We start from the raw sequence: 14,510 nt of genomic DNA on the forward strand, positions 1-14,510 counted from the left end.
CTCATTTTTGAGTTAACTGTGAATAGTGCTCTGAGAATCTCTTCAGTGTGTAAAGATGTTACTCTTGTGTGTACTAAAAGAGACTCTGAGGCCAGTATGTCCATGATACCTAGCTTATAGGTAGGGTTAAACTATCAATCCGTTGTACTTTAAATTTGTTTTGTGTGCTGTGCCACAATTTCCGTATTGTAAAAAGTGTTAATTTATCCAATTAATTTGTACTCACTTCTTGGATCGTGGACATGCTGGTAGTTCAGAGACAAATGATTTGTGAACATGTGATTTAAGTGGAAGAAAACTTCCCTGAACAAAATCTGCAATACCAAAATGTGTTATACTTCAACTAAAATCAGCACTTCAACAGATCTGCTGTGTGGTGCTCACTGACCAGATTCCCATTAGTCTACTGGGTAACAGAAACCATCAAGAAGATCCCGAAGACTTGTTCTGTACTACTGCCTCAAAGTATAATGTCAAAAACAACTCAGATAATGAAATAAAAAATAGGGCGGCAAAAAGATTGATTAATCACAATTATTTGCATTCAAAATAAAAGTTGTATAATGTATATGTATATATAAATGTATATATAAATACACACGCATGAATGTATCATTTTTACAAATATTTGTATCTATATATACTTAATATATATATATAATGTGTGTGTGTGTGTGTTTATATGTACATAATAAATGTACACGGTATGCACACATAGTATGTAAACAACTTTTTATTTTGAATCCGATTAATCACGATTAATCTTTTGCAGCCCTAGGGAAAAAAATTATAAAACTGGATTGGTTTCCTCAATTACTCTGTAACCTTTTTCTTTTTTTTAATAAAAGATTTCTCAATAAAAGGTTGGCATCCTTGTGCATTTGTCCTTGCATGAAAAGTGAAAAGTTCTTTGTCCCTGATATACAGTCAGCGTCATGCAAATATATGTCTCAGGTTACTGTCCTGCTCAAACACTGAGACGTTCATTGCTGCCTCAGCCAGCTGAACCGACCTCGAACTGTTTACCGTTAAGTTGCCTATGCCGCAAACTCTCACAAGTTAATACGCAGGAAAGCGCCTCTCCTCCATGTTGGGGCTTCATACGCTGCTCAAGAGAATCCAGTTAGCTGCCCTCATTCCAGTCGGGCATGATGCTTACACTGTGCACGGTGTGGTATTGGTGAGGAGACAGGGTGCGAGGTATACTGTGAGTATACAAGTACTCGTTGCCCTGCAGGCCGGCCGTCGGCGACTGGATTCCTGCACTTGGACTGCATTGGCGGCCCAGTGATTGATGGGACATGGAACCCTGGTACATGGCATGAGTGTCGCCCAGCTGCGGTGAGGCGTGGCCTGCGACGCCGCTTAATCTGGACATGAGGGGTCCTGAGGTGAAGTGAGCTGAGAAGTGCTGGTAGGGCAGTCGCTCCATCTGCTGCATGGTGGTCACCGAGCAGCCGGCGTAAGGTGAGATTCCCGTCCAGGTGTTGCAGCTGATGTCTTCCAGGCTGGGCACAGGCTCGGTGGACTGCGACGCACTGGCGTACATGCACGCCTGCCGCTGACTGGACTCGGCCCTGTAGGGGGCGCCACTGAGACCCAGAGACTGAGAGTAGCTCACGGGCCGATAGTAGTGATCATCCTGGCTGGATGAGGTTTCCACAAAGGTCTTCTTGTACGAGTGCTCTCCCACGTGACAGTCATCCTCAACTGCACATGGACAAAATGGGATGAAAATTAGGGTTGTGGCGATATGCGATGGTATCATTTATTTACAATAGTCAGAGATATCGCCTGTGGCTGATGCCACTGATGATAGAAAAATTATTATTATTATCATCAGGCTAGTAATACTACCTAATTAATATTGGGGCATATTTGTTCCATTTAAATTTATTTTTCTGCATTTTTACAGCATTGCGCGTTATAACCAATCACACACGATTATGTTGAGCTTATGAACTGCAGTAGCCAATCAGAGGTGTTCAGATGAGTCATCGCTGAAGCACCGGAGTTTTATTGTTCATTGTGCGCTCGCTAATTGAAGTCTGTTGTACAGATTCTCTCATCATAAACAATGAAGTGCAGATGTAAGTATAAGAGATTTATTCATCATACAGTGTACATAGCTTCACTGATTATAACGGGAGTGTTTGCATCTACTCTTGCTAGACTGAAGTCAGTGATGATGTTCTTTGGTAATGTAAATGTTTATGTAGCTGCTTTTTGAATAACTGAGGAAATGTAAGCTTTATGATTAGTATCTTGCAATGTCTCTATTGAACTGTTATGTTAAATACAAATTAAGTCATATTAAAACATTAGGCTTATTTTAGCCTTACGCTCCAGCAAAGAAACTTAGTAAATAAATAATTAAATAAAATAGCAGGATAATATTTTGTATCGGTGATCTCACAGACAGACGATAGTACGATATGACACATGAGCATATTACCCAATTCTAATGGAAATTAATTCAGTGCTAGTTTCCCTGCCATATTCCAGGAGACCCAGCATTTCACACACATTTTGGCACACTCATTTCAGGTTTTGGAGTCTCTACTGATGAGCTGATGGCCTGACTCAGGTGTGTTTGATTAAAGTGATAGTTCACCCAATTCTGTCATTAATTACCTGCCATCATCATGTTGATTAAAGTCATTATTTTTGTTTTCTTTGCGCACAAAAAGTATTCTCGTAGCTTCATAAAATTGTGTTTAATCCACTAATGTCACATGGACTATTTTACAAATGTCCTCACTGCATTTCTGGGTCTGGGAATATTTCGGTTGCATTGCTGTCTATGGAGAGTCGTCAGCTCTTGGATTTTATCAACAATATCTTAATTTGTGTTCCGAAGATGAACAAAGGTGTTACTGGTTTGGAATGATATGAGGGTGAGTTATTAATGACAAAAGTTTAATTTTTGGGTGAACCCTCCTTTTAAAGAGATATGCAGGCTCCAGGAACATGACTGGGAACAACTGATCTTGAAAATAAAAGCTACTATTTCAAGAATTGAACAGATAGACCCACCTTTCCTCTTGATGCAGTGATAGTCTTGGCTGTGTTCGTGGGGCAGAGGATAAGAGCTCGACTGAGGGAGCAGATCTTGCGAAGTGCTTGTGACCCCGTTCTCGCAGGAGTACTGAGAGCTCATGCCGCTGGGAGTAGACAGAACTTGGACGTCCCCGGCGAACGGACTCTGGCTGGTGCCGACCCGCTGACGTACGGTACTGCGAGGGACCACTGGATACTCCTTGGTGCTTCGGAAAACAGAAAGGACTTTGTGAGACATTTCATTGCATGCATTTCCATGTTGTCTTTCATTGAGGGATCTTGAAACCATTACATTGGTAACTAACCACATCCACCATCGATGCGCAGCTATGTGTTAGAATAATCTCTTCACCATATGTCTGCGATGGGAGCTTTTCCATGCCAATTAATCAGCAAAAGTTGCAAGAGGCACTTTGCATTAATTCCTACGCTATTTCTTTTGAACCACTGACCTGGTTTTCCGTTGGTCCGAGTTTAACTAAGACCAGACCTGCTACGTCTCAGTGTTTGACAGTGGAGGACAGATAGGATATCAGGACCTTTGACTTCTACACAGCACCACAGAGGAGTTTCTTTTGTCCTCTCTGCATTTTTATGATGCATTACTTTTTGCTTTATAACGAGTAGCAGCTTTCTTGATTGTTTGCCACATCGGACGAAAGCATCTGCTGAATGCATAAAGTCATGTTAATAGCAGTGCCGTGTAACGTATTCAGTAGAAGAATCGTGCAAGCTTTAGTTGGGTCTTAAAGTCTTCAGGACATTATCTGGAAACTCAATAGAAGGCTCTCATGGGAGACATTAGTCAGTTCTTTCTTCGCTTGTTTGAAAGTAACAACAGACAAAGTTAACTACGGCATGGAAAGAGCATTGCCATTTTTTCCTAGTATATCAAGAAGTCTGTCATTTTGGAGTGGACAATGCCTGTGTTGGCTGCTGTGGGCCCTCCGACCAGATTTTCTGCTTTGAAAATGTGTTTTTCCACACTCTATACAGCAGTCATCTGGAGAAAATAAGAACACGAGCCATGTGGTCGTTGCCTCCAACGGACCAACTATATCAGAACTGCAGACAACTCTTCTGGAGCTACACAGAGCTGAAAGAGAGATTGCCATGTGGATGGTTTTCAAGAGGAACACTCGCATGACAAGTGTCCCCTCAGTCAAGAGTGTCACTGGTTTGTGTCTGCTGTGCATGGACCAATACTGTCTTGTTTAGTTTAGTTTTAATCTGACTGCCCATCTGAAGATGCTGGTCAATTCTCCTGTCAATGCGAGCACATTTGGAGGTGCTATCTGTAAGACCTATATAAAGAGGGAGCTTCTAACCTGAGCTGATGGCTGCTGTTTGTTTATGGCTATAAGTAACTCCAGGCAAGCACTCGCTCATGTAAGTGTCACTTCGCAGATTTAGACTCACCTCTGCATTCTTGACATGCGATGCAGCTCCAGATCGTCACTTCCACGAAAGCCCTTTGCGAAGGGATTGTTCTCGATCTTCAGTTGGGTGATCTGTAAAACAGCCAACACAACAGTGTTACCTTGCATGTATACGCTATTTAAATACTGCCATAGTCTCTTTTTTCACTTGAAACAAACGATGAGATTCTCAGCCGGATTTGAACTCCAGACATCTTGTTATTAATGGCATGAAAGCATGCTGTGACATCTTGGAGCCCACAAGACATTGTTTCATTTCTACTCCTAAACTAATCATCTTGGCAGAGTAAAAGAGAATTCAAAAGGTGATTTATAGTTGATTGGCTTCTGCCTCCTTTTTTATTGTTTGCAGTAATGCATTCATGAATTTGCACTGAACAATGCATAGACCATTTCTGTTCAGTCTTGTCTTTGAAACCATATCTAATGGAGTGTTTTAATGCACAATGTCTGTTAAGGAGCATAATGAGCTGCCCTGTGTATAAATTGACAAATTATCCTAGTGGTTTTCTGGGATGGTCAGCAGATGATGAAAAGATGGATCTCGATGTAACCAGGCTGTGGCTTGTTTGATGCTGCACTAATGCACAAAAACATCTGTCAGTTTGGATAAAGACTGGGGTAGATTTTTGTCTTGACATAAACCGGAACAAAGTTTCTGATAATTCCACACAAGAAGCACAGAAAATAAATGTTAATATTGTCATAGTGTGTGAGATCTACAGTAATATAACATATTTGATTTTTGTAAATAGCCTTTATGCATAAAAAAAATACATTATTTTTGCCTTAACGATAATGTCTCTTTAGTTATTTATAATTAATTATCATATTTTTTTATCCCAATTGATTATGTTGGTCAAATTATGAATATTATTATTATATCTGATTCAATAGCTTACAAAATATGTTCAGAGTGTGTGAAAGACGTTTTAAACGGCTGTTTTTATAAAAGAAAAAAGGTCTTTAAAATTAAACAAAGTGCAAAACAAAAAACAAAAAAAAAAAAACCTTTTGTGTATAAAGTTAATCCCAAGTTTGCTAAATTTACAAAAGCGATTGGGTAAGATGCTAGTATCTGATAGACAGTAACGAGTAATGAGCGGGTTTGAGTGGATAGACCTTTAATGGGACTCCGTGTCTCTGCGAGGGGGTTATTTTTGGTTGTTGTGGTGTGTTTTCTAACAGGACCTGATCTTTGACACTACTTTGGCTCTCACTCGAGATCAGACCTTGTAAAAAATGGACACGTTGGGACTTGGGACGCATCTTCGAGCTCTCATAAACTCACTGTGCGCTTGGCAGACGCCACAAAACCGAGTAGTTTTGTATGTGACAATTTGGTGTCCTTAATATTTACCTTTTTACCGTGAAAGTGCAAACAGAAATATTTCTAAATATGTATTTTCGAAGGAGAACTCCAGTCTTGGCGGCGCTTTGGTTTCATCTCACTGCAGTTACCTTTTCCTCTTTATATTTATTCAGTTTATATCTCTTATTTTCGTGTTCGTATTCAGTATATTTCTATGTTTTTTTTTTCACTTATTTATTTAATTATGCAGGTTTACTGCATCTTAGAAAAAGGAGCATGTCCGTGCCTTATATGCCTGTATTTATACACATATATGAGGTGTTCGAAACCATACCGTCTCGTAAATCGTGTCGTACCTTCTAGTCTAAAATGTTGCTCGTGGTGGGATAAAGGTAAACCTACACATGATTATCCCCATTTGCTGGTTTGTTTAGCTGCAAGCGCATGGTCCAAAAGGTTATTCAAAATCAATTATTTTTAATGACGACACAGGTGCTCATGCTTTTACCCTTTTAAGGTTCGTATGGTTTCTTGAAATTTTTGTAAAGTCTTGTAAAGTCTTAGACTTAATGTTATGTTGCATGTAGGCTAGTAGGTAAAAGAATTGCTGGTTATAATTATTAAATTTAATTAGCCTAATAAAAAAGTAATGAGTGGTGAAAAAGTAAAAAAGAAAATAAAAAAGTAAATAATCAATAGATATCATAATGTTCGTTAATTAAAAATAAAAATTTTGTTTTACAATCAAGGGTAAAAAAAACCGAGCGAGGGCCAATGCATCTCTTTAAAAAGCATCGATAGGCCTTATAAGATCCGCCAAATGAACAAATCTGTGACTGTCCCGGTGTTTTACTCGAATAGCAATCAATGAATAAATACAGGTAGACAAAAGCGATCTGAATTTAAATGCTTGTGTTTTTTCTCACATCAGTGAAATCACATATCACACAAATCTGTTATCCAGATGAGTAGTGTCCATCGTTATCATGTTCTGATTTGCAAACATGATCTTCCAATTAAATGTCGGCTCCTCACATCCAACTTTTGGTTTATTTGACCACAGCGCAAAACGACTGTATGAATGTTACATTAACAACTGCCATTTAAAAGTGCAGAGAGTATGACACAATCACAGATACGCATCTGACAGTCTTTTAGAAGTCAGAAAGAGCTTTATTGCCAAGTATGTTTACACATAAAAGGAATTTGTTTTAGTGACACAATATTCCAGTGCACAGAGACAACAACAACACACAGATAATACAAATAATCTGTTTTATAATAAGAAAATACGATTTTTTTTAAAGCAAATAACGTAATTATTTCTAAGGACACACTGTACATATTGTTTAGGTGTACAGTCATTTATCTCTGTATTTAGTTATTTTTACAAACGACTTTTTTCACTGCCATATAATATTCAACCATGTTTTGAGTTAGAAATATCAGGGTTGTAACTGGACTATATACCAATAATCGAATTTTGATTGCATGAATGGAAATATTCTTAGAAGTATAACAGCTGACCAAATAAATCATGATTAGTGCAACATTTCTTTATAGTGCTTAGTAGCCATATGAACATTTCGGACGTCTTTTATTCTTTTCTTCCAAAGTAATATGTGTAATGTAACAGTTCACGCTGATGTTTAAAAGCTACACTGTTCTCTGACTCTATACACGCAAGACAAGCTTTGCTTTCCAGAAAATCACTTAACCGACTTATGATCTGATCCCTTTTCGTGAATTCAGGAAAAGGGAAGTGAATAAATACATATATAATTGCTTGTTACATAAATAAATAGGTATTAAAAATTCGTATCAAAATAATTACCACCAGTTACAATTAGCGACAATATTTTTGATAGGTGCAAAAATCTCTCCCTCTCTCTTTTTTTCGGCAAAATTTTCAAATCAGGCTGTTTTTGTGGAGAGTAATTGTGCTGGAAATATTAAATCAACCAGGAATCATAAGTTAAGACGAATTTGTGTCACTTTCTTGATGCAGACAATTCTATGCTAATTCTATAATTTCGCACGTTCACAAAATCGATTTTTTACGCCATATTTATAATGTTAAAAATGATCACAACAATTCTCGTCTATATTTTCTCCCGTCTAGCTGCTTACCTTATGGTTTTGGTAAGACGTGACTGCAATGAACGCCGTTTCCGGGAACACGTGAGTGCAGAAAGCGGTGTTTTTGGATCCAAATCCGTTATTTTCATCTGCTTTTACGATGTGAATCCTGGGCTGATATTTATGCATGGAATTCAGGATAATCTGGAGAGAAAATAGAGCGCAAACATGACTGACCAAGTAAAGCAAACCTAGTGTTCACGTGCATAATATTTAAATGATCTTCTTCGATTATAAATAATAATAGACTTAAAGATATTTAATATAGAATGATGCTACCATGCTTGATTTATGTGATTGCGAAGGAACATCGCTAATAACTTATGAACTGTGAGTTTAAAGGTTTTTCTTCTTGCTATCTGCTGCGTTTTTAAACACCTTTTTTTTCTCCAATAACATCCACTCCCAGCACTGTCCCATTTTTCCCGTTTTGCCTTATTTTGTCCATCTCTAAAGGAGTAAAGCCCAGTGCTTTTTACTGTTAAAACAAGACCTTACATAACATTCTGTCTACCAAACAGAAGATTTACAAGAGTGCTTGTCCATACTTAGTAGCTTGTTTTGTAGTGTGCACTTGTCTTAAGTATGGATTTGAAGAATATCACCCAAAAAGACTTTTGTTCAAGTTCTCGTTGGCTATGAGTTGTTCCTGTCCTCTGTGCGTGTATAATGTAGGCTTCTCTAAGTGGATTTTGTCTAAACTTTGCATTCTGGGTGAGCATGCCAAGTGTACACACACATGCATTCCTATTTTCCGTTTTCATGTGTTTTCCCCTCACATGCATTTTCCAAACAACTGCAGCGTTTCTCCTTTGATCAGTGACATCGGTCCACTCCCTCCGAGCCGCTCTGCCTCAACACAACACTGAGACTTGGAAAGCAGGACTTGCTGTAAATTTTAAACATCACTCTCAGTGGAGAATATTGCTTTTGCTCGGGATGGACAGGATGATTTACTGTTAAAGGTAAAAAGCAAAACGCATTGCTTTAATATCTGTGATGTCGCAATATAATAATAATTCACAGTTTTCTGAAGCATCTGGCATAACCCTGCACACTGTATAGGCCTGCCTGGATTAAACAAGAACTGCAACCACACAGCTTTGGCGAAAAGCAGAGTGGGACATATAAGAATATTTGGAGAACTGTATGGATATGAGAGAAGTCTTTTGTGGGACCACCCACGGGGAGTGCAGCATTTGTCTGTTCTGGGTCCCCTGTCGGCCCATTTCTCCATTTGCCCCCATGCTGTATGATAGTCTTTAATGATAGTGAGCGATCACTGAGGGCCATGAATGTTGGCCCACTCTTTCATGTTGCCGACCTCACAGGGACTCCCAAACCCTGCAGATCTACAGCCTTTGTATACCTCTGTCCATCACTCATCACACGGCGTCATTAAATATAAACAGTTTGAAGCACAGTTATCCAAATTTCACCATCTTGACTCGGGCAAAGAATGTGTATGCCTACTGAACACTTGATGAATGGTACTATAATGATCAAAGCCGAAGCTTTAATTTTCTTCACTCTAAAAACATCTTCAACTTGAAAAATTCAAACCGTGTTCTTATACTCACAAGTTAACTATTGCTTTTACTGTGTGCATGTTCGGTAAGTTGTCCACTTGGGAATTATTGTGAGTTTCAGACTCAGACATCTTTATCTCATCATAGGAGTCTAATTAAGACAGAGTTTGGAACTATTGGCTGGTTTTATGCATTTCCTAACAGGTTCCAGCTTATTGCATGTTCAGCCCTGTTTCTGAGACTAGTAATTATAAATAGGTCTGAAATTATTTCAACCACCTGGAACAACAAACCGATAGATTGTTATTTTGGTCGAGAAGCAGAACTTCATTTATAAATCCCAGAGCGCTCTTTTTTGGGGCATGCCAAGAACCACTGCAACCAATCAAAAATGCATTCTGGACAGAAATGTACAACTCGGCTCGCATTGCAGCTGGGCTCCGATTTCATTCTACCAGCTGAGGTTTGGCGACAAAACAAGCCTGATTGACTTCAACATTGTGATCAGAACTAAACAGCAAACTGCTCACAGTCAAAGATATGCAGATCTAAGCACCATCTGTTCAGATACAGACACAGTGCTTGTTTTCTAATCTCAAACCGAAAGTGATATGGCTTGTCCAGAAATCAGAGAAATGTTGAACTGAGAGACTTGAACTTGAATTGAGGCTTGGGCTGTTTTTTCTTAATAACAAAAACCTCATGAGTTGACAGTGCATAAGTCGATGCTATGCTTAATAAAATCATATAAAACTGAAACTGAACCCACATCAGTTTACAGACAGTACATTTATAATCTGAATTTAGTGTTTCCACATCTGAGGCTGTCTGCTGGTGCTTCTGTTGTCACAATTATCATTACGGGATTTAAGATGTGTGTTTTGGTTGTAACACTGTTCTGGCGTTTGTCAGCAGCACCTCTTCAGGGACGGATTTCCTCATCTAGAGCCTAAATACAACACTACCTGATCAGATCTGCATGTGTGACCCCTTAAAAACCCAAATCCTCTTTCTCTGCTGTGCTGATTTCAAACAGCTTCAATCCAACATGTGAGGATTTTGGCAGTTATATATTTGTTTATTCAGTCAAAAGGTTTCAAAGCAAATACATGAATGAGTTATTCACTCACATGTCCGAACGGATCAAGGTGGTTGTTGGTTAATTTCAGCTTCTGGAAAGACACCAGTTGCCGCATCCAATGCGCGCCAGTGGCTGGAGAATCCGGATGGACGTACAACCTTCCCGGCATCGCAGGTTCTGCTTTCCCCGTCACAGACCTGAACCGTGTGCAAAATACAGCATTTTCAGTTGTTATTTAAACATACATTTGCTTCATTTTAAATACACATTGCTTTCCCTCACCACTGTAGTCTTTTATAGTTGAAATATTTTGGATTACTTTTAAAGTACTTTTTTCCCCGTGTCACTGATATTGTTGCTCTCTGCTGTATTGACTAGAAAAGTCACCCTACCTAGATTCTGTTTATTTGAACATGCATGAATTATTACAAGGATAATTTCATTAAAACTCAAAGATAATGTTTTGTTCCCTCAACATGTTTCTTTTATTGCAATCAAAATGCAATCCAGCCTGCTACCTCCCATTTATCATGCATCAGTGCCTTGTGCATTGTACATAATGTCTTTCAAAGAACAATTTATTTGGTTAATGGCTAAGATGATGGTTGATCAAGAGGGCCATTAGTTCCAGAGCTTGCACAGAATGGGTAATTATCAGGGATATTGGCTTGTGAACATCCTCCCTCAATAACCTCAACAATTTAAAACCACTGACCCTGAAAAAGGAGTATAAAACCAGTTCAGTGTTTTCTGTGCAGCAGCAGAGGGAACTGTATGTAAAGCAATGTGAAGGCCATATTTTCTCATCCTTATACATTTTAAAGCTGAAATAGATTAAACTGAAATGTAAAAACAAATGTGACCAATAAGGAACATTTTAATGATCACACAATGAATGAGTCTTATTTAAATATGTGTGGCACCAGCTTTATAATTTGCCTAGGTCTTGTAAGAAATATTTGAAGAAGTTGTCTTTATTACTGGAAGGTGGCTAAGAAGATGGACACAAAAATAAAAAGCAATAACTTAAAACGATTGCTTTAAACCACTTTGAAAGTTTTCCAGAAGCCATGCACTTAAGAGAGAATAAAAAAGAATGTCAGAAATATAATTAACCAAATAAATAAACCTGCATCCTTAACTTTTAACTCTAAATAAAACAATCGATGCCTCACGGACCATTTGTTATCGGCGAACTTATAGCGGTGTTCGTCCGCTGGCACGACATCCATCAGCAGAATGTATTTGGTTTTTGGGTTCAACCCGGTGACCTTCACTTTGAAGCTTGGGAACATCCGCCTGTGGATCAAAATGGGAAAATATTACAGCATGCATTGCACACAAAATGTGCTGAAAATTTTATTAAAAATATGATGGCAAAATAACAAGTTTTGTTTTTAAATGAATGTGTAAAAAAAACCTTGTATTAATTTCAAACCTATATAGGCGAAATCAGTCGTTTTAAAAGCCATAGAATATTTGTTTTGACGTGCTCGTGGAGAAAAGTTCTGACGCACCACAGCTTCAGTTATGTTGATCGAGTTGGATACTCTTTCAGTCGATAGCACCTTCCATAAAGGATATAAACGCCCTTACATAGGCCTATGAGGCACATAATCCAAACATATAAGGACAAGAAACAAAAACAACTGTATGTTGAGTGAATAAAACTATTAAAGTATGCATAAATGCGAGTAGGCGATGAAAGTGATTTTTCATTCAATGGGTCAGATAAGGGTTTCATGTTTGAATGTGTTCACTTTAAGAAATGCATGTATTTAAATACACATATAAAATGGAGCAGTGTACTTTTAAGAAGTAAATGACAAAACTGTTTGCTATCATGAATTCAGAATCATTGAGACATTTATAACGTTAACTTCCAGCGATGATCTCGGTATTTAGCGATCGTTTCATTCTCTCGCATTAATCAGAATGTTAAGCAACAGCAAAGTCGCAGTTAGCAGTTAGCAAGTTGATTTCTTGTTTTCTTTTTTCGCATCTGATTCCTGAGAGGCCCTCTGTTTTTTTCAAAGAAGCAACAATTGCCGAACTACTAACTTCAGTGTTCAATATGTATTTTGAAACACTTCTCTGCTAATAGTGAAGGATACCTGCCGAAGCTCTGGCCTAAAGCACCAGAGTATTGTTTTAACCATAGCTTATAGTGACCTTAAACAGATTAACATCCCCGCTCATTCTACATAATTGTTAATAGTATGCGATGGTAATATTTTAAGCAATTGCTCTTAAAGTTTTAAAGTGAGATCTAAGTTTGGTGTATGTCCGTTAGAAAATGTGAAAAATCTGCATTAAGAATCCAAATGATTAATATTTTATAACAATTAGCATAAAAACTAAATCATGCAGCCAAACCAATGCTTAATGATTTACTGGAATTAGCCTACTGCTAACACTGCGAAATCAAACTCACATTTTAAAATCACATTCGTAATAAAAAATAAATAATGCAAAGTATAAATAATAGCCTACTAAAATAATAAATTATACAAAGATACAAATGTTTAATGTTTAAATTTTATGTCTGTAGCCCCAGGCAAACCTCAGTGTACCGTTAAAGATCAAAATGGATAAATTATAATACAATCTAATTTTTATGTGCATTGCAGCGGGAGAATATTTAAATTAATAGACTCATATAATGAATAGTGTACAATTAGTAATATATTATGTATTTATTACAATAGGCTAATTCGTAATATAATGATTACAATGGAAAAAAAATAGTAATTGTGCATTTTGTTTTTATATCGGTTATCCTAAAACTACAGATGTAATGCATTTTCAAAACATTTGTAAACATGTGTCTTACCTCCCGGCTTTGGTGATGATCATTTCAGTTCCCACTTCATGAAACTTTGCCCACAACTCTCGCTCGTGCAGGTAAACTTTTATCCCTTCCATTCCCTTTTGAAAAGACAGATGCAGACGTTGAGAGTGCAGAATACACTGTAGTGTTTCATTCGCTCAAAATTACATCAAAATGTACATGGAGGAGATAAAAAAAGCTGTTCAGCTTTAAAAATCATGATTAAATCACTCCAAATACATAATTATTTGTTAATAGACTGCAAGATTTGGTTAGTAGAATTATGCTACACACACGCATGTTAATTATACTTAATTTGGGTTAACTTGAGTTAACTAACTAACAACACAGTTGGATTGCTAGAACGAATATTTGTCAAATTATATGTCGACAGAGAGAGAAGTTATTCAGAAATACGTGAACTAGTTGCTGTCAACTATTACACAAGTTCATCTGCATTAACTGTAGTTGCAAAAAGATGTCACACAAAAGTATAGTACAAAAGTAGTTTGTAGTCTCATTCGGTCGGTCCACTTCTGAATCCTCTTCGATAGCACTCGTGTGTCACTGTAAGTTTCGGTAAGTGTTACTCTTGCAGCCCTCAGAACAACATCAAGTCACGAATGTACCACACAGCTTCATTCATTTTCTTATGTCACCTTTAGTTAGCTGTAGAAATGGAGACATTCCATTGACTTTTTTATATACAGCTAGGCATAAATACTATGATACACCCAACACTAACTGCAACCTTCCTGTGTTTTACAGTTTAAAACAAAATGCCTATATTTAGAATACAACAACAAATAAAACAATACGGACATTCCCAGTAGAGATTTATTAAAATTTGGCTCATTTCTAGGGCCAAATTTTTAACTAATTTTTTTGGTAAAGTAGGTACACACACACACACACACACACACACACACACAGACACACACACAGAGAGCAGAATGGTTAAGACAGTAGTTGTTACCTGTTGAATGTAGGTTGTCTGGGATGACGGGGATTTGCTGACGGCTCCAATCTGCTTGTCTGATTTACCATCGGTTTGTACATCTTTAGAATCGGTGTCACTGGGAGAGTTTTGGAGCCGAAAGGTGTCTTCGCTGTCCGCCAT

The 14,510-nt window shown here is 37.8% G+C and overlaps 1 protein-coding gene across 2 annotated transcripts; it reads right to left on the minus strand.

Moving 5' to 3' along the window:
* Positions 1-207: 207 nt before the first annotated feature.
* Positions 208-14,510, minus strand: LOC132141637 (T-box transcription factor TBX5-A-like). 2 transcript variants are annotated; one of them, XM_059551330.1, is made up of 8 exons: positions 14,367-14,510; positions 13,394-13,488; positions 11,740-11,859; positions 10,610-10,757; positions 7,942-8,094; positions 4,480-4,571; positions 3,037-3,266; positions 208-1,710 (listed from the first exon to the last, which is right to left on the minus strand). In XM_059551330.1, the coding sequence occupies exons 1-8, from the start codon at positions 14,508-14,510 to the stop codon at positions 1,124-1,126; spliced, it is 1,569 nt and encodes a 522-aa protein (XP_059407313.1). In that variant the 3' UTR covers positions 208-1,123. The 2 variants fall into 2 exon arrangements, with proteins under 2 accessions (XP_059407313.1, XP_059407314.1); XM_059551331.1 differs by lacking the exon at positions 7,942-8,094.

The sequence above is a fragment of the Carassius carassius genome, chromosome 5, assembly GCF_963082965.1.
Source record: "Carassius carassius chromosome 5, fCarCar2.1, whole genome shotgun sequence".
In the NCBI taxonomy this organism is placed as follows: Eukaryota; Metazoa; Chordata; class Actinopteri; order Cypriniformes; family Cyprinidae; genus Carassius; species Carassius carassius.

Bases quoted from the DNA above. Each gene is read 5' to 3' on its own strand.
- LOC132141637 (XM_059551330.1), bottom strand. From the start codon at position 14,510: ATGGCGGACAGCGAAGACACCTTTCGGCTCCAAAACTCTCCCAGTGAC. The intron at 13,489-14,366 runs GTAACAACTACT...TCTTTTCAAAAG, and splicing joins AGACAACCTACATTCAACAG to GGAATGGAAGGGATAAAAGT. The intron at 4,572-7,941 runs GTAAGCAGCTAG...GCTGTTTTACAG, and splicing joins CGTCTTACCAAAACCATAAG to ATCACCCAACTGAAGATCGA.